Raw genomic sequence first — 21479 nt, forward strand, 5'->3', positions numbered from 1 at the left:
TGAAGCTAACCTACTGTCTGATACATATGTAATGGGGCGGGGGGGGGAGCCCAGAAATAAACCAATACAGAGGCATCTCCTTAACTCACAAAAGTGATCTGAGACCAATTGCTGATTAGCAAATGTCAGTATTTCATATGAAATTATATTGTGCTTTATATTTCCCCCATACTCTACACACTTATAATAACCCTGTGAAGGTGGTTATGTATGCTATTTTGCATGTAGGAAAATTGCCAAGGGAAACTGCCAAGCAAGAAGCAACAGGAAGTCAGGGGTACCACATCACAAAACATATATTATAAAGAAATTAAAACATTTCACAGTACGCCACTAACTATAAAATATACAAGTAATTGCACTATGGCATATTTTGTAAAAGTAATGAACTGGGGACAGTAGTATAAAACTTCCCTACACCACTCTGATATTAAAAGGAATATCAACTTAAAAATCACAATTCTATCTGAAAGATTGGTTTTAGTTGTATTTTTACAACTAACCTTATAATAATTGAAAGAGGACAAATTTGTATCTATTTTTAGAGATTGCCTTGTGCATTTGACACCACTTTGTGTTTAGTCAGTTTCCCTTGTTTTGTGATCCTCTAATACAGCCACAGAAGAGGGAAAACACAATTTAACAGTAGGAAGCTCTGACCATAAAACCACCAAAATCAGCACAGAGGGACACAAGGGCATATGTACTCCGTGACATTACTTTTAACTCATTTTTTGAACCAGCTGTTTCAACTTGACTATGTTCATGTACATTTGTGAGAAATCGGGGCATCATCACTTTTTTGGTGAGAATTAATGTAATGGATTGCTTTGTCAGTTTGACTGCTAGCTAGTACCTGAATTTACTGTTTCTTTTTATAAAGTTCTTACATATTATTTCTCTTTAGGATGTGGCAGCCCCTGAGTGCTTAATATTTTGCCCTGTTTGTTAATCATGTCACTGTATACGAGTAATGATTCAAGCAATACTATATATATTTTTTCAGAAAAAGGCTCGTGCATGATTTGAGTTTCACCACTACCTCAAAAATTGGTGCAAAAATTTTCAGAAATTACTGGTACAGACAGTAAGTGGCTACAAATCCAAGCATAAACTGCATTATCTTTATTGAAAGCTTTATTCTTTTGGATAAAATTAACATTTCGCACTCCATGTATTAAAATTCTCAGCATTAAATGTTTTCTAATCTAAATATACATTTTAGCTTAACATTAAATAACAAATCTACAATTTATTATAATCAGTAAGCTTTTACCTATTCAGTAACATGATAAAATGAAACTCTTTCACCTACAGAATCCTGTTCAGTTCTTACTCAGTGATAAAAATTAGACTGTAACAATAAAAAAGTCTAAAAGCCAAATTCCACTCTTACTTACATGGGTTCAGCTCAGGAGTTGTACCCATATAAGATAGAGTAGAATTTGTCCTTAAAACAGGAAAATTAAATTGGGATTTCTAAAACATGAATTAGAACATCTTCATTTCTACCTGCAACCCCTATTATCTTCTCAATAAATGTAGTAACAGTTCTCCAAAGGTGGTACCTGGAGATCCTGAACTTCTTAAAAAAATCCCTTCAGGAATGAAGGAATTAGTACCCATGGTTCACTATGTTACAGGACGGTCCTGCACAAGCAAGTTTTGCACCACCTATTTTAGGAATGTGTAAGAGTCAATGATTCAACAAAGTATAGTAATTACATTTTTGGATTTCTTACGCTTGTGTTCTAACCAACACTTTGAAAAAATGAAAACAAATTTTACCTATAGATACCCTTTTAGGAAATCAGTACTGTATGTGCAGAACTATACGTATTTCCGGTTAGATTTCCAGGGAGTCTTGGCCATTCTTGCTATCGATACTATTGACCTTAATCTGTTAAAATGCTTTCTGAGAGTATTCTTACCAAATGTCACTTCTCCATTGCCACTCTTGTCAAACAACTGAAAAGCAACAATGAACATTGCATCTGGAGTACACAAAACTGACTCAAATGCCAAAAATTCTTGATAGGAGATCAACCTACAAAGGAAAAACAGAAGTTAAAGGCTTTAAAAGATATTCACAAGGGCCATAAAGGTTGGGGTTTGATAATTTGGAAGGCTTCACAATCCAGTGATTAAGAACAGGTGACAAGAAAACCGATTCTATGTTAAAAATGGGAACAAATGTGCTGTGTCGCCTTAGGGAAGTCACAACCCCTGTGACTCAGTTTCCAATTGCATTCAGATCCGTGGACACAACTCTCAGTGTGAGCCTAGTATTTAATACTTCATAATTATTTTTCAAGTGCTGTTCTACTTGGATTTACAAAGTGTGAAGTAACAAAGCATTTCTGCTGAAATGAAATTTGGAGGGTTGCCACTGCTAATATACATGCTGTACCAGAAAAAGTTGGATTTTTTATGAACCAACATACAGATAAAAATGAGATTTTCCTCGCAAAATGCAGAATATAAACAAACCTTGAAATTCTTTTAAGAACACTGAAATAATACACTACTCTTCAAATTAAGCAAGCAAAACGCGTATAACTGCTACAGTTCTGAATTTCAGATTAGCAGGTGTCTAGAAAAATAGTTGCAGTATAACACGAAGCCCATTTTATTCACATTCCATCATGAATTTCTTTATCTACTTTATTTTAACATCAATTAGGTATTTTTTTATTTCATTGTAATCTCCAAAATAAGTTTAAACCACAAAAATGAACTGCATCTATAGCAATAAAAAAACATGCATAACATTTTTGCAGATTGTCAAGGTAAGAAGTCTCAAAAAAATATTTATTGATCTCAATTTACAAAATATAGCCTTCCAGTACTCTCAGTGCTAAAGGATGAACTCAGTTCATAGCAGTTATTTTGCACTGGGACTGTTCATGTCTGAAGACCCCAGTTGAACAGATGCATATTTTATGAAACAGTTTAGTGGATTAGGCCATAGTAGCCATTAGTTCATCTAGCCCTTATACACACACTAACCAAAATATAGATCCTTATAACAAGATCCTTTACTTTCCATATTCCCACTGAACTAGACTCTAGAAACATTATGGGCCACTAAACAGAAAAAATCTCAACTTTGACATTTCTATCATAGACCACCAGTCTAACAATTTACAAAAATGAGTTTCTTCCACAAGGTGATGATTTTGGAAAAGGAGCCCTCTACCAAGAAAGCCAAACACTGCTGCTGCTGAGTTCAATCCCAGAAAAATGACAAACGTATCAAACTAAAGGACAGAACAACTATTTTTACAAAAGCCTTTCTAAGGTGCACCTAAAGCAAACAGGTACCCAAATACTCCATCTTTTTCCAGAACTGTCATAAACTTTTTGGTTATTCTTGACCATTTTTTCTAGGATTATTAATCCTTCTTGAGTTACTTAAAACTTGAGAACTTAATTTTTAGGGGCAGACTAGTTAATGGCTATTCAGAAGACCTTGGTTCTATTCCCAGGTTTTGCAATTGATCTGCAGTGTGACTATGGGTAGTCGCTTCAGCTCTGTGTGTGTGTACACAAAAGGTACATTAATACCTACCGAAACATTGTAAAGCAATTTTAGATCCTCTGAAAAGCGTAATGTATTATTACAATTTAGTTGTAGACTAAAGTAATTAATAATGTTATAAATGAAACTACCTCTAGAAATAATACAGTTATCTAAGACTGAAATTTGGTATAAGATGCTAAGACTCACAATGAAGGCTACAAAAGACTATGCTTCTGGAAAAAAAAATTCAGGGATAAACCTGATGATGTTACCATATAGGGACAGAATAAATCTTTCACATGAGAAAATCCTGACTAGAGATAAATATAGATCTGAAGATTCCAGAAGGCGCAGTTTCAGACAACTGAGTGTCCAAATATTTTGTATTCCAGATCACACAATAATAGTTCCCCATCACATCATCAGTTATTTGCATATAATGCATAGTCATTTTATTTTTAATTGTACAACTAAAACTTCACATTTAAGTTGCAATTCACATCATCCTATTTTTCTAATAACTTCTACTTTTGAACAAAAAGTTATTTATAACACCAAGTTACTATTTCAAACATCCCTCACAAGCAAATATGATATAGAATCATATCCTTATTTTTTCTGTTCCCTGATCACATTTATTTCTAGATTAATTTTGTGTTCTTAACTGTGAGGAAATAATGCTTTGACACAAAGCATGCAGCAGTCTGGTGCTCTGTGAATTGTCTCACATAATTCTGAAAATGGAACTCCATCTTAGCCTAGGGAAATCCTATTTTAGTTATGCGTTTTCCTGAACTGAGACTACTGATCAGATTAAACAGTATTCTGCATCTGAATCAGAACTAGAAACTAGGACAAAACCAAATGCATTTTCATTTGTGACTCTTTTAGGATCTGAACCCATGACTCCTAAATAAATCCAACTCTGAGTTCCTATCTCCCACCAATTTTGGATGATAGCAACAAGAGAAAAGAAACACTTTTCTAGACCCAGTCAACTAAGAATCTCAAGCACACAACATTAATTGCTTAAATTGTGAGTGGAAGAGAAAGAGGTATTAAAGAAAGCATTAAAAAAGAAAGTTAAAATGCCTACTAGTAAATTTGAAAAAAGATTAGTTTTATGCAATCAAGATTATTTTAATCACATTTTTCTATCCTGTTAAATAATCTAAAATAGATTTTAGAGATACACCTCTACCCCGATATAATGCGGTCCTCGGGAGCCAAAAAATCTTACCGCCTTATAGATGAAATCGCGTTATAAACTTGCTTTGATCCACCGGAGTGCGCAGCCCCTCCCCCCCGGAGCGCTGCTTTACCGCGTTATATCCGAATTTGTGTTATATTGGGTCCCGTTATATCGGGGTAAAGGTGTAATTTTTGCCCTCTAATATGCAGCATGCTTCACTCTGTAATTTGTAAAAATTAACCAGTGAGCTCTTTTTCCAAGGTGTAGATTGTCATATTCTGGAGAGCAGGCTCAAGCCTCATAAAAATGAAACCGTAAGTGAATAGAAAATTAGAGAATACTGCATTAATTTGTAAATACCAATCAAGATATAAACCATATTTTACTAGTCCTATTCATATTTTGAGAATGTTTTGATATGAAAGCTCTCAACTACAAAAACCCAAACACTAGTGAAGGTGGAATAATAAGATGTTATAAGTACTTGCTCTTCTGAATTTTAAGCAGCGGATTTCATGATCAGTAGATGTAAACTACATTTATTGCATCAAGTGGTGGAGGTTTTGCTTTTTCACAATAGGCATATAAGGCTGGAAATATTGGCCGTTACTCATGGAGGGTGCTAAAATTACCATTAGCCAATGAGCAAAGAAATGCTCAAAAACTGAGAAGGCAAGCTAAATCTGGACAAGTTAATGCTCAAATACCTTGGCTGCCTTCCAACTTCTTCTGTCTCTGTAAAAATCCAAACTCTGGATAGTAAGTTACACATTATTTCATCATATTTTATCACCTGCATGAATACACTGATCTCGCTCTGAACAATAGTGTCCAAACAAAAAGCTACACACAAAACAGAAAGTGGTAGAAAACCAGCAATTTCTCAGTCGGAGGGTCTGCTATAAGAAGTGAAAGACACTCTTGACTCCTAACTGTACAAAAAGTCCTTTTATAAAACCACTCTTCAAATAAACACACTTCTAAAAGATGACGAACAGCTGCGGGAGAAAGCAAAATATGACAGATTTGCTTGTTTACTGATCATGATTTCAAAAAGATACGTATATTCAGCCATATTGCTGGTGATACATCCCATTACATCCATATGTTAGAGACAGTAATGTAACTTTTTTGGGTTATCAAATACCTCCTAAAAGTCCAAGGAGAAATGTTGCAACCTTATTTAACAAACATTATGTAACTATATAACAGAGTAAATTCTATCTTTGCTATTTAACACAAATTATATGCATTTCATAGAACGATAATTTTAGTTATCAAGTGAAGATACCAAACCTTCTTGATCAGGGTCCTTGAAATATAAAATAAAATGTTCTAAAATACTACAATAAAGGAAAACAAAAGCCATCTGAATACCATCCAGGGTCAGATTTACACTTACAGAACCAAGGAAAATAAGAGGCTTTCAATTTCAAATAAATGAAATTTATCTATGAAAAACAGATTGTATTCTATGTTAATAGCAGCCTTCCATCTCTTCTCTACCAAATGCCCACTCCTCTCTGATGGTATTTTTGACCTCTGCTCTGATGCTTCTTAACCTCTTGGCTCCACTTTAACAACATCTATGCTTCTTGCTACAATACAATGCCAAACCGGAATGCCTACATGCAGCAATGGAAAAGAGCAAGAAGGCAAGGCTACTTTGGAACAGAGTCGGTTAAAAAAATAACATACATCTTAAGACTGGGCATTTTGTAAAATAGTTTCAGAGAGCAATTTATAAACAAGGACTACTGTTCATAAGCAATGATTTAAAAACTCTGTGCAGTATAACCTTATCTTGATTAGGTTATACTTTTCTTCCTAAATAAAAAGTGTTTGGTGTCTCTCTTGCCAAGAGGTTCTCAGTGGTTTGATCTGTATGTGAATGGTGGCAGTGAGGTATTATAAAGACCACACACTACAGAACATGCATGACATCTTTTTTATTTTTCCAAGCTGTGTTTAATTATGGATACTGAAGACCGGGGGTGGGCAAACTTTTTGGCCCAAGGGCCACATCTGGGAATAGAAATTGCATGGTGGGCCATGAATGCTCACAAAATTGGAGTTGGGGTGCAGGAGGGAGTGAGAGCTCTGGGGTGGGACCAGAAATGAGGAGTTCACGGTGAGGGAGGGTCCTCTGGGATGGGGTGGGGGTTGGGGTGCGGGAATGGGGGGGAAGGCTCTGGCTGGGGGTGCGGGCTCAGGGGTGGGGCTGGGGATGAGGGGATTGGGGTGCAGGAGGGTGCTCTGGACTGGAATCAAGGGATTCGGAAGACGGGAAGGGGATCAGGGCTGGGGCAGGGGCTTGGAGCATGGGGAAGGGCTCTGGGTGGCACTTAACTCAAGTGGCTCCCAGAAGCAGCGGCATGTCCCTCTCTGGCTCCTACACAGAGGCATGGCCAGGTGGCTCTGCACGCTGCCCCGTCCATTGGTTCCCAGCCAATGGGAGCTGCAGGGGCTGCACTTGGGGTGGGGAAAGCATACAGAGTGGAGGCCCCTGGTTGCCCCTACGCATAAGAACCAGAAGGGGGCCATGCTGCTGCTTCCGGGAGCCACGTGGAGTGGCCCCCGACCTGCTCCCCGGCTGGAACGGGGCAAGTCCCAGACTCTGCTCCCCAGCGGGAGCTCGAGGGCCGGATTAAAATGGCTGGCTGGCCAGATGTGGCCTGTGGGCCGTAGTTTGCCCGCCCCTGCTAAAGACTCTACAGTTGCTGATCATGGACCTGAATAAATTGAGAATGAACTTCTTCAAGGCAGTCATGAAAAAATGGGTGTACTTATTTTAACCAAAAATGTAGCTATTCTGTTAGGCATACACAATGGCCTCTGGCTAAGCCCGACATTAATAACCTAAATACTATGTTAACCCCGCAGTTAAAGCACCTTAAAAATTGTTATACTCTATATTCTCACTAATCTGAAACAAAATTATCTACTGAATTTGAGAAAAATCTCATTATTTAGGTAAACAAACAAGCTCATACAGCTCAACACAAATAGTAAGGTATTGTTTTAGAAGGCAATAAAGTAACCAGAAGACATATTAAATCATTTGCCAATTATACGCTTTTAAAGGAAAGCAAAGTTCTCACCCATCCTTTGTTTGATCTGCTACTCCCGCCAACAGTTGCACTGTTTTAGGATTATAATTTGGGTCTGTGTAGAGTCCTAGGTATCTCTGTACAAAATCTCCTGGTGTCATGTAATGCTCTCCATCTTTCTCAACAGTGGCATACTAAAGAAAAAGAGAGAAAACAAAATAACATAATTTGGATGATTAGGTTAGCAGCTACTGAATTGATACGATATTTTCTGTCTTATTATCTATCCCTTTCTTAATGATTCCCAACATTCTGTTTGCTTTGTTGACTGCTGCTGCACATTGAGTGGATATTTTCAGAGAACGATCCACAATGACTCCAACATCTCTTTCTTGAGTGTTAACAGCTAATTTAGACCCCATCATTTTGTATGTATAGTTGAGATGATGTTTTCCAAAGTGCATTACTTTGCATTTATCAACAAAATTTCATCTGCCATTTTGTTGCCCAGTCACCCAGTGTTGTGAGATCCCTTTGTAACTCTGTGCAGTCTGCTTTGGACTTAGCTATTTTGAATAGTTTCATACCATCTGCAAATTTTGCCACCTCACTGTTTACCCATTTTTCAGGGCACATTAACAAACTTGACATTATCCCTTTAATTATTATAATTCTAGAACTTCTTGAAGAAAAAAAGGAGAGGAAATGCCTGGTTTTAGGACTACAGTAACCTGAGGCAGAGCATACCTAGTCTAGTCTCATCCCATCCCCTTGCAAAGGCAGGATGTAGGGCCTACCGCTATTCCTACAGAAGCATTAGATATTAAAAAGTGATACTACACTTGCTCATAATATAACAGTTTTCAGACTTTTGGGTATTTGTGACCGGGGTCATAGTGGGGAGCTTGCTATGGTCACTCAATTAGGGTGAACTGCAAAGAATGGGGCAGCCAAACCCCAAAAAGCTGCTGGATATTCCAAAACTTAGATTCACCAAACCAGCTTCTTTATTACCTTATTGGTTACTGAGAAGTCCAAACCACACAGTTCCCTTAAAATGATCCAGCCTCAGGCCTCCATCCACGGACCCACGTCAAATATGATGAATATTTCTGTAAATCTTATTTCATCATTTGAAAGAAAAGGTTCTACCAATCCCAAAGGATCAGACACATTACCTCCCAGGTTAATGAATGTTTCAGATTCTACCCAAATGCACACTACAGCCAATTCTTATTAACTAAACTAAAATTTATTTAAAAAACAAGAGAGAGAGACATACAGTAAAAAGATTAATATACATACAGACATGAGTTCAATTCTTGAGGTTCAGATTCGTAGTAGAGATGGTGAGCTTTGTAGTTGAAAAGAGTTCCTTTAGAATTCAGTTCATAGGTCATACTCCAATGTACAAATATCATATTCAGGGAGTACTAGAATAACTGGGATCTCAGTGTTGCGACTCAAACATCCCCTAATGAAGCATAAGCAGATCCAAGATGACAGAATCACGACCCAAGGATCTTTTATAAAATTTCATGTCTTTTGACAAGTTGGAATTCCTCAGAGAATAAAAGGTAATTAGGATGACTTTGAAGGAGGTCCATCACGGGTACTTAGCTATACAAATTAATGTAAGGCCATTTGCTTGTTCCTCCACCATTCACAGTACGTTTCAAAGAGAGATGAATACTGAGATATCCCATGTTACAATTCATTTACATGATAGGATGTTCTTTTGACCTCTGAATTATCAGAATACAGCATAGACAGGGACTATTAATTACATTGTCCACCCTACTTATACATATGTAAATACACAAACATTAGCTCCTTACATGTCTTTTGAGGGTTATTTATTTTTCAGGATGTTTAACCCTTTCTAGCCATGCGTCACACCCCCAACGTTAGTCTGGTGTGGAAGGGCGAAATTAGAGCTCCTGGGTACACCTTAAGGATCTTCCAACATTGATATGAGCTGTGTTTACATTGAATTTTTTGTAAGGCCAAAGTATCGATGCTTGCTTTGGCCCCAGCCAAAAACTTAGCCCATACTTTGTGAAACACTTTAGTGATTCCAGGGTTTGGTCTATGTGTTAAATTAACATATCCATTAATGTTCTTCAGAGAGCACTTACTCTGGTATTCAGCCCTGAAGGCTGTGAGGTGTTGTACCCCAGTTTCCCTTTGAGCACAGCAGTTCAAGCTTGTCATGGTTTTTCTGCTGTGGAAAGTTTTAGAAATATACCTATGCATTAGCTGTGAAGCCTCAACATTATTAGGCTTTTTAAACACAAAGTGTGTTCTTGTTGAACCAAACAGCATAATCATAAAGGTTTCTATTATGTACCACTCTTAACATGTTCAAGAGCTTTTCCAAAAGACCATGCACATTGTACATTTTTACAGTTCTTTGTATCAGCAACAAATTAGTTACAACCATTAGCAATAACATTAACATCAGTTCTATCATGTGTACATTTACAATTATTTTTGTCATGCCAAGCCTTTGGTTTAGACAAATCATTCTTTAGGTCAGCTTGTTCAATATCCCTTTTGAATCTTTGTAGCTTTTTCTTGACCTCAGGTCTTCCTTAACATAGGCTTTCAGTTTAACCAATTCCTTGAGGTTTTGGTATTTTAGGGTTAACCTGTGGCTTTTATTTGCAAGGTTTAATCCTTCCTTTCTTCACTATCCACTAGGGTCAAAATCTGAACTCTTTTGTGTAACAGAATCCATTGGCTGGCTGGGTGCATCATCTTTGCTAATGGCTATGGGCAAGTCTTTCTCCCCCCCCATCCCCGTCAGTCTGGTCATTTGCATTAACACAGACCTTAGCTTGTTTACTAGTTTTCAAATCTTCAAGCTTTACCAATTCCAAGGCTGCACTCTATCTTAAAGAGATACCATCAATTTTCACTAGCATGTTATACTCTTTTGTCTTTCCATTACCAAACTCTGCTTCCACATGGAATCAGATGTCAAGTCCACTAAGAGACTACAAGTCATATCCAAAATATCTGGAGACAAGAGTTTGCCTGCTCTCCCCTGCATCCTTGTAATCCAGTAACCAGATCTTTCCTCAGTATCTGAGTCACAGACTGCTTACTTAAAGAATCAACAACATTGTCTCCCCAACAAGCTGGTTAAGCTTATAGGGCTGTTTAAATTCCCTAAAAATTTTTATTGCATTTGAAATCTTTTCAAAGCTATCCACACTGGGCCTTTCTAAATCAAAGTCAGTGGATCTATATAACTCGGAAAGAATCTGGCAGTTAGGAACTGGAACAAGTCTCCCAAACAAATTGTTGCTTTCTCTATCCAGTGATTCATCCTGAGTTAACTCTACCAAATCAATTCCACACCCATCAGTTGCAGTGAACTGTTTGTAAAAACTACCCTGAAGATTTCTCTTCAGGAATCTTTCTAAGCAACAACCCATTTTTCACAGAATTCTGCCCTTAGCCTTTTCACCTAGGGCTTGCTCTAAAGGAACATTTTCCTGAGCAACAACAGACTTTCTGGGTTTCACTTAAATCCAGAATCATCTCTGTCCCCTCAGAAAGATTTTCACAAAACGCCCTTTCAGGTAAACTGCTAGACTTCATAGTCACAAGATTAGAAGCATTCTCTTCCTTGTTACAAGTTTCCACACTGTAAACTCAGGCAAACATCCTTGCAAAACCTTCTTAAGATTCCCTTTCCATTTTAAAATAATGTTTGTGGGTAACATAGTCAGATTACTTTCATGCTTTCCTTGTGCCCTGGCTATATCACCCTGATCAGACAAGGCTGTCATATCTTTACTCAGCAACATACTAGCAACAGGCAAAATAGAAGCACCAGAATCACTTGGTCTCTGGGAGCGATTTATGACATTAACTGGATACAACCTAGTTACAAAAGCATCCCTAGAAGACACAAATTCAGGAACATTTCCTTCTTGGGCTTTAGTTGTATCCAGAATCAACTCTGGGTCAACTGATAAATTTTCAACCATCACAGGCTGACAGGCTTCTACTGTCTGCTTTACAGACAGAAAAGAGCTGGAGAAACATTCCCCTTTAACAGACAAACAGCTTGGCATATCTTTTCTTTTGTCCCAGCACACATGGCTGTTCACAGACAATTGCTTGGAGACTGGGATAGCTCCCTTCATAGGCAAGTCATTACCCCTCACAGACTCAGAAACATTTCCTTCACTGTCACAATTCTCCACACTGGTAACAGGTAAGGTGTAGGGATACTCATGTTCCACTAATCTTGCCTTCCCAAACTGCTGATTAGACAAAGCTATCAGCTCAGAGGGCTGCCTATGGTCATCTAAACTTTCTTTGCCTTTCCCTCCCTTATCATATAAGCTGCTGTTTTCTACAAATAGTGTCTTATTACACTGAGCTATTTTAAGCACATCACTTTTACCTGGGTCAGGCTTACTTTCCCAAACTTTATTAGCCAACATTCCCATCACCCATAAAAATATTACCCTTTTCTTCCTCAATTAGGGCTTTAACCTAATCACCAACTTTAATTTTTTCTAGAGAAACATCTTCCTGAGCCTTATCTAATGTTAGATTCACTCCTGAGATACCAGACAGACAAATAGGAATTTTTTCCACATATGCACTGCTTCTTTGCACAGATAAACAGCTATCTGCCTCATATAAACATTTGGAGAAACCTTCCATAGACAAATCCTTGCCCCTAGTAGACACAGGTTCAGGATTATTTCTTTCCTGTGACTGGTTTATGTCATCAACTTGACTGAACAAAGTTTTAATATCATCCCCAATCAAAAGATCCTTAGGCAATAACTTCTTTCCACCAGCTATAACTTCATGTTTAACACCATTCCATTCAAGATGGATTCTGGCTAAAGGCATACTTACAGTAAACTCATAGAGGATTACAATATGCATTCGCTAATTTGGTAAATAATCTTCTTCTTTGACAAAATCTGTTTTAACAAGAGTAATGTTAGCTGTAATTTGCCCTAAACAGCTTTTACGATTGACATTTACATTCTCTGCACAAGTTATGGGGTTACCTTCACCCGAGGTCAGAGTAAAATTATTTACATAAAAGGTGGCAGTGGTGGGGTAAATTTGTTTACACATACTCAACTGTTTAGAGTCAAACAACACACCAACACTGTTACAAACTGGATAGATTCTATCCCCGTCTTCACAGTTGAGAGGAGTTGGCTTTCCAGGATGATACAGTTCCTGTTGTTCCTTTATTCTCTTGAGATGGAGCTTAAGTCTGTTCACTTCTGCCTTAGCTTCTAGTTCCTGCAATCAAATATATGCCATTCTTTGTTCATGTTCAAAACACAGGCACTCTCTTTCAGCAGCTTCTCCTTCCATATTAGCTATTTTTTGCTTTTGTACAAGTTCTAGCTGCAGGTTTCTCACTGCAAGCATTTTTGCTGGATCTGCTTCCTTATCACTGGCAATTAACAGATCTTCCAGTTCCTGCTCTGGGGCCTTTTGCTTAAAATACAACCCTCTCTGTAAGCACAATACTTCCAGGCATTTTCCGTCAGGCATCTTGATCATGGGTCACTCACTGTAACTGATTTTTAACTCTCCCAATATCAAAATTAAATTTTGACAAGTGTGTGGTTGTGATCCAAAAACCCGATTAACCTGTGGTAATGTGTATCCAAGAACGACTACACCACTGTGACCAGGATCCTAGTGGGGAGCTTGCTATGGTCACTCAATTAGGGTGAACTGCAAAGAATGGGGCAGCCAAACCCCAAAAAGCTGCTGGATATTCCAATATTTAGATTCGCCAAGCCAGCATAAAAGACGTTCTTTATTATCTTATTGGTTACTCAGAAGTCCAAACAACGCAGTTCCCTTTAAGTGATCCAGCCTCAGGCCTCCATCCACGGACCCACGTCAAATATGATGAACATTTCTGTAAATCTTATTTCATCATATAAAAGAAAAGGTTCTACCAGTCCCAAAGGATCAGACACATTACCTCCCAGGTTAATGAATGCTTCAGATTCTACTCAAATACACACCACAGCCAATTCTTATTAACTAAACTAAAATTTATTAAAAAACAGAGGGAAGTATGGTAAAAAGATTAATATATATACAGACATGAGTTCAATTCTTGAGGTTCAGATTCGTAGTAGAGATGAAACGTTTCAGAGTAACAGCCGTGTTAGTCTGTATTCGCAAAAAGAAAAGGAGTACTTGTGGCACCTTAGAGACTAACCAATTTATTTGAGCATGAGCTTTCGTGAGCTACAGTTCACTTCATCGGATGCATACCGTGGAAACTGCAGCAGACTTTATATATACACAGAGAATATGAAACAATACCTCCTCCCACCCCACTGTCCTGCTGGTAATAGCTTATCTAAAGTGATCATCAGGTTGGGCCATTTCCAGCACAAATCCAGGTTTTCTCGTAGAGATGGTGAGCTTTGTAGTTGCAAAGAGTTCCTTTAGAATTCAGTTCATAGGTCATACTCCAATGTACAAATATCATATTCAGGGAGTACTAGAATAACTGGGATCTCAGTGTTGCAACTCAAACTTCCCCTGATGAAGCTTAAGCAGATCCGAGATGACAGAATCACGACCCAGGATCTTTTATAAAATTTCATGTCTTTTGACAAGTTGGAATTCCTCAGAGAACAAAAAGGTTATAGGATGACTTTGAAAGAGGTCCATCACGGGTACTTAGCTATATAAATTAACATAAGGCCATTTGCTTGTTCCTCCACCATTCATAGTACATTTCAAAGAGAGATGAATACTGAGATATCCCATCTTTACAATTAATTTACATGATAGGATGTTCTTTTGACCTGTACTTTAAGCTGTGGTCCACATTTTTAGTCTTCAATGTTTCATAGCTTTTTGTACTGAAAATATATTTTTGTCGTGACCAACCATAACAGAAGTTATCAGAGAAGCTGGGGGTTTCAAAATCTGAGAAAGAGGAAGGCAAGGCTTTTGGCTCCAGAGAAAGTGTAGGAATTGTTTGGGACTGTGGAATAAGAAGAATAGTAGATGTATACTGCTGTTAAAATTATCAACAGTGACATGGTTAAAAGCTAACATTTATATTTATCCCTTATAATTAAAAAAAACAAACAACTTTAAATGACTCCAAACCTATAATTATTATCTATATCAATCATCTCCTATTTGTTTGTTACATCTACTTGTGTCTTGTCTTAGACTGCAAAGTTTTGGGGCCAGGGACTGCATCTGTCTATGTATTTTACGAAAGCTAGCAATTATTTTGACTGGGGCACGTGGGACTCACCATAAGACAAACAATAAACTGTTGTCTTATATTTAAGAATTAACACTCCATTAAAATAAACAGGATAGTTCAAACTTTATCAGAGCTATGTTTCAGGGTTCCTGCATATTTGGCAAAGTCAGGCAAACATCCTTGCAACACCTTCTTAAGGTTCCCTTTCCATTTTAAAATAATAAAACCTTAGATTATGAAGCGTGATTCCGCTGTAAGGAGTGCATTCCACAGTAAACGCTGCATATGCAAGATCACATAAGATACAGGGTACAGAAAATATCCACAATAGCAGCAGAATTCAGTTATAAAAGAGGAAGCACGCAGTCAAGGACACATGGAAGACAGTAAACATTTAAGCATATAATACTGTAAACATAATTATCCTATTTCTTTAAAAACTAATCAAACTATTTTTACTAAATTGTGAATTATTTTACAATAAATAATCTGTTTTGGAATTTATTTTTGATACAAATGAATGAACCATTATCTGACAGATTATTCTCAGCTCCATATGAGAAAGTCATGATAATTAGAAAGGGTGCTGGCAAAAAGCCAACATAATAAGGAGTGATAAAGTAAGTAAGCCTTTCACTTTTGGCATGTATTTATAAATTCAGAGTATCTGGCCCCAAGTGACCTTTCTGCGATGCAACCTATAAGGCAAGGATCTCTTAGCATGAAAAAAATAAAAGGTTTGACTAAACTCTGACATATATATTCCTTTATATTTATCTATATTTTATTAAGAAGTTATTTAATTTACCCAAAAATTAAAATAAATTTACATTACACATTAAATTTTATACTAAAATTAAAAATAGATTCTTCAATTCCAAATTATTTCTTTGCAAAAGAGAATTCTTATCACACATAAAAAGGATAATTCAAAATTGAGCATTTGATTAATTTGAACATCTTGTTTTCTACCACCATAACATAACATGTCTAAGCTAAGCACAGTCTGTCTTTTTAACATACAGTTAGATGCCATCACACTGGTTTTCAGCCTAAATTAATATTTCCTCCAAACTTTATCCTTGACAGAAGAAAAAATTCACAGGTATCCCTCTCATCATTCTCATCAAATCAGGTGCAATAGATTTGAGAAAATGGACTTTTAATGGAAAAAACTGTACTGTGTTTTAAATAAATGGAAAAGGGTAGCATGTTCTTTTTTCCTCCTTACTGGTTCAGTTCCATTTTGGGTTCAGCAGACAGGGACTCATTCAACCGGATAGTTCCCACATTTAACTGCATCTCCTCTAGGGAAAAAAATGGAGGTTCACCAGGAGATTAAATAAACACTGTCCTAAAGAGACCTGTATCCCTCCTGCTCTCCATTTCAACTTCTCCTTTGTTTTGCTCCTTTAAGCTTTTATACTCTAAAAATAAAAATTTTCCGCTAACACTTTAATAATTTAAACAATAAAATCTTACACCAAGCTTCACAAATTCTAATATGCACAGCATACACACTAATATATTCATGTGAATTGGATGGTAACATTTAGTAGAATGCATCACGTGAACAAGAGAAAGGATAAGGACACCCTGTACCACAGTGCAAGGTGAACATATGAACTCTCTTCCTCTTCATGATCCTCATCGTTACTTGTGTCTATTTTCAAGGGAAGCCAAATTTAGGCAGGAATGCATGCCCTTTAGCTGAACAACATGGAACAGACTTGCACCCTCAGCAAAGAGCACAACATATTTGACCCATGAAATGTGTTGTAACACTAACAATATTTCTCAACAAAGTTCTATTCTTTTTTGTCCGGAGGGTTTCTGTTGTGATAAAAAAATATACGTTTATTTATAACCTACCAACATAGCATGAACAGGATTTCAAACTTGTGTAATTTACCAAATTATCAAAAAGAAACAGGAGATTATCTCTTTCTATGACCATAACTTTTTCTTAATTTGGTGTACCTCTGAACAGGCGTACAATTTAAAATGTTTAAGTTCCTATAGCTTTTTTATTGCAAGTCTCAGCTATTCAAGAAAAGTAATACGGCATCCATTATATCTTCATTTCTCATGTGCACAAAACAAGGTAGTTTGCATATCTGTTGTAGAACTTGTGGAATTAAGACTTTTTAAAAACAATAAACTGCCAACGTGACAGTAAAATATTTAACTTCATATGGAGAATTTACAGATTTAGCATCATGGTAAGCATAAAAATACTACATACATGACTTAAATCAAGGGCTTCAAATAATTTACTTCACTTCGGCAACAAAAACTCCTACTTCAAAACATAACATAAGACAAGAATCACATACGCTCTGCATTATGCGAAGCATTCCAGTTGAACAGAATAAGATTACGCAAAAAGTTAAATATGCCAAATGTCAGAAAACAACCCAATCATGTTTCAAGTCTTGTATGACTTGCAAAATGTTTTTTGACTGTCTAACTACCAAAGTCCACAAGCCAATAAAAGAGCTTTTAGATATCTGAGACTCATTTGTATTTCAATAAATTAATACTTAACTATTTTATTCTTTAAAACTAAATACTACACATCCAGTTTATGCTTTTATGCTGGGGAAAAATCTTTACAGGGTATATCTGATGTTAAAAAATTAGACAATCATTTGAATACAACATTGCAATTTTTAGCATCCACTCCTGTATTCAAATTAACTATCTATGAAAAAATGTGATGGTTAGATATAATTAGTTCTCTCAGCCAAAAGGGTCTCTTGGCTGCTTATCACATCTGGGAACTTGATAATACAGCATCAAAGGTCACATGTCAAGGGTGACGTAAAGGTGACTTGTGTTATTACTGTCTTATTTCCAGGGGAACTCCTTAATTTAAAATTACTTTCATTTCCTGTATTCTAGCTAAAGTATTTTACTTGAGAATTACTGAATGTAAGGGAAATATCATCTTTACATAGAAAGATATTTAAAATATTAAGGGACACAATCAAGCACCAAAGACACATTTGATCACATCAATCTTGTTACAAAATCTTACTTTCATAATTTTGTGTTTTCCTTTTAGAATTATCTTTCTGATGGCTTGAGGGAAATCAGAGAGGAAGGAAGAAAAAAAGTAAACATACCAATTTGGACACCCTTTACTAAGAAAGTGACATGATGTAAACAGACTAGTACACACACACACAAGTTGACAGGTTTCAGAGTAACAGCCGTGTTAGTTTGTATTCGCAAAAAGAAAAGGAGTACTTGTGGCACCTTAGAGACTAACCAATTTATTTGAGCATAAGCTTTCGTGAGCTACAGCTCACCTCATCGGATGCAACTTGTGTGTGTAAAAAGAAAAGGAGTACTTGTGGCACCTTAGAGACTAACCAATTTATTTGAGCATAAGCTTTCGTGAGCTACAGCTCACCTCATCGGATGCAACTTGTGTGTGTAAAAAGAAAAGGAGTACTTTTGGCGGATGAAGTGAGCTGTAGCTCACGAAAGCTTATGCTCAAATAAATTGGTTAGTCTCTAAGGTGCCACAAGTACTCCTTTTCTTTTTACACACACAAGTTGTAATCTTAAGTTATCCTTAAGGTAAGATCTACAGTATAAAACCACTTTCAAGGTAGAGCTTTTTATTATCTTGAAAAGTATAACTTAAAAAAATAATGAGGCTTAGGGTTTGGGGTTTTGTTTTTGTGCTGTAGAGGAAATGTTGTAACTATTTCAAAAATATTTGAAGGAAAGAAGTATTAAGCCATAACTTGTTTCAGTATCGGTTTACCTTAATGCCACTCAAACCTAAAAGGGCCTTTAGACATACAATATAAACAGTGTGAACTTTAAAGATCTTAGTGTGACATAAAATGTGTGTCATACATTTGACATACCAACCGCCCCGCATAGCAACCGCCCTCCATGGTAACCACTCTCCACAGCAACCCCCCCCCCCTAGCATATCAGGGCATATCAAGAGTTAGGCCTTGTCTACACTGCCACTTTACAGCTCTGAAACTTTCTCGCTCAGGGATGTGAAAAAACACACCCCTGGGCAATGCAAGTTTCAGCGCTGTAAAGTGGCAGTATAAACAGTGCACCAGCACTGGGGAGCCACGCTCCCAGCGGTGGTAGCTACTTGCCTTGTGGGGGTGGTTTTTTACAGTGCTGGGACAGCTCTCTCCCAGCGCTGGTGCCGTGACTACACAGCCACGTCAAAGCGCTGCCGCGGCGGCACATTAACATTGGTAGTGAAGACATACCCTTAAAGAAAAAACTGTCAATCAAATAAATCAGTTTACCTGTAAAAATATGTTCCGTAGCTCATTGGGATCCGCTCTTTTGGTTGTTTGCACCTGTAAAGCCAAGAAAAGAAAGTTAATGCTTTACTAGCTGGGTAATTGACTTATAGTGTAAAGAATCCTCATGCAATCTATGCTGATAAGGGTAATAAATGTCAGCTCTCTTATCTAACTGATAAACAGAATCCAAAACATTAAAATCTAAGTTTTTATTGCTTAACTTTAAAAAAATTCAGGGAGGAGTGATAGCTGTCAAACTCAGTAACTGTTGTCTGAGAATAAGGGAGACAGTGAAACAGGCTCAAATGTCAGAAGCAACAGTATTTCCAGTGCCCCAAATGGTAGAAACTGCCCTTAGCAGAAGGAGTTGCAGTAAATCACCAACACCTGTGAAGTGTCTCCACTTGCATTTATAATTGTCTTAGTTAACTTGAATTAAAACATGACCACACTCTAGTTTAGACAAACAGTTGGGAAGACCTTGGGACACTTAAAAGTTCAAGCACATGCACCAGCATCCAGGCTACACCTGTAGGCTAAAAACTCACTAAGCAAACACATTTTAACACCTTTGGCTTGACTATGTGCAACAGAACAACAAACCAACACACACAACGAATACAGACTAACACGGCTGTTACTCTGAAACCTGACACACAACAAGAATCATCAATATTTTTCCAAGTGAGATACACTGTTCTGAGAACTCCCCCACCCCAACTGTGCTCCCCCAGCTGAGGACTGCTCTGCAAGCTCCTGCTGTAAAACTCCCATCTTCCCAAAGAGCTCCTCTATTCACCCTCAATACCCCTCAGAGGTGCTCTCACCCTCCACTGCCCACCACAGGACCCTTCCCCCAGGGCTGCTCCCTGCCCCCACCACAGGACCTTTCCATCGCGAGCTCCCTCCCACCCTCCAACCGCAGGACCCTTCCCCCCAAAGCGGGTTCCTTCCTTCCCACTACACGCCCCTGCCCCCGGGGTGGGGGGTCTCCCCTTCCCCTCCTCCGGGGTGTGGGGCGCTCTCCTCCCCCCCATTGCCCCCTTGCTGTTTGGGGGCCGCTGCCGGGTACCAGGACCACAGAGGGGCTGCAGCAGCAGCAGCCGCCGCCGCCAGCTCCCCGCCTGCCCGCATAGCCCCGAACTGGCGGCGAAGGGGCCGCCCGAAACACCCGGCTCCTTATGCAACAAGCGACGGAGGAGCAGAGTCACCTTGACCGCCATGCTGAGCGCGGGGAGGGGGAGGAGGAGCTGCCAGCCCGGCACTACCACCAGCCAGCCGCGCCGCCGCAGCCCGGCCCTATGCTAATGAGCCCCCCCTGCCGGGACCCTGCGCCAACAGGCTGGGACGGGGCCGTGGTGCTGGGCCTCGCCGGCGGCTGGCCAGGCAGAGGGCGCCCGCCTGAACCTTGAGGCCGCAGTAAGCGGTCCCCACGGAAGGAGAGTGGCCGGAGTGACGCGGGGGGGCACCTCCCAGAGGAGGACACCGGTCTCGAGCGAGGCAAGAGTGCCAGCCCTACGGTTGTGACCGCCTAGCGCCTGCCAGACAGGGCTGTGAGGAAGTTGACCTAGGTCAGATGCTGGTGGTCTAGGGGAAGGGAAGGGAAGGGGAAGGGGAAGGGGGGGGGTGCCAGCCTTTCCTACAAAGGCCTTGGTATGGATCTTGCCCAGTAATGCACAACCTCAAAATCTCTGTGTGACTCCTCTCCTCCCCTACCAGAGCTCTGGATCACCTTTTCTATAAAGTGACCACCCCAGGATGCCCCTCTGTTTATACCAATGTAGAAAGATTAGGGTAGTCTTTGCAAAAAGAAAAGGAGTACTTGTGGCACCTTAGAGACTAACCAATTTATTTGAGCATGAGCTTTCGTGAGCTACAGCTCACTTCATCGGATGCCGGGTAGTCTTGACCTCCTGACATCTGTTCATGACTCCCAGATTGAGAACTGCTCTAGGGGTCTGACTCTGTACTGCCTTACACCTTATACAGTCATTTATACCTAAGCAAGATGCAGTGCAGAGGAAGCAAGGTCTACTAGGTAGAAAAAACTGACTGGGAGTCATATTCCTGGCTCTATCAGTGATTTAGCAAGTCACTAACCCCTATATATTTCATCTGTAAAATGGATATAACATTGCCCTCTCACAGGGGTGTTGCATAAATTATTTAATAA

The 21479-nt window shown here is 38.7% G+C and overlaps 1 protein-coding gene across 8 annotated transcripts in view; it reads right to left on the reverse strand.

Moving 5' to 3' along the window:
* SLC25A12 (solute carrier family 25 member 12) overlaps window positions 1-20618 on the reverse strand; it is a 68994-nt gene extending 48376 nt beyond the window's left edge. The window contains exons 1-6 of one of the 8 annotated variants that reach the window (XM_077829951.1): window positions 20518-20538; window positions 19307-19360; window positions 16246-16321; window positions 9071-13057; window positions 7817-7959; window positions 1932-2047 (exon numbers count right to left, since the gene is read on the reverse strand). In XM_077829951.1, coding sequence (XP_077686077.1) covers window positions 1932-2047; window positions 7817-7959; window positions 9071-9076 — 265 coding nt within the window. In that variant the 5' untranslated portion in view covers window positions 9077-13057; window positions 16246-16321; window positions 19307-19360; window positions 20518-20538. Of the gene's footprint in view, window positions 1-1931; window positions 2048-7816; window positions 7960-9070; window positions 13058-16245; window positions 16322-19306; window positions 19361-19527; window positions 20111-20517 lie in introns of those variants that run through there. The other 7 variants (XM_077829952.1, XM_077829955.1, XM_077829953.1 and 4 more) reach the window with 7 other exon arrangements.
* Between the last annotated feature and the right edge of the window lie 861 nt (window positions 20619-21479).

The sequence above is a fragment of the Eretmochelys imbricata genome, chromosome 11 (genome assembly GCF_965152235.1).
Source record: "Eretmochelys imbricata isolate rEreImb1 chromosome 11, rEreImb1.hap1, whole genome shotgun sequence".
In the NCBI taxonomy this organism is placed as follows: Eukaryota; Metazoa; Chordata; order Testudines; family Cheloniidae; genus Eretmochelys; species Eretmochelys imbricata.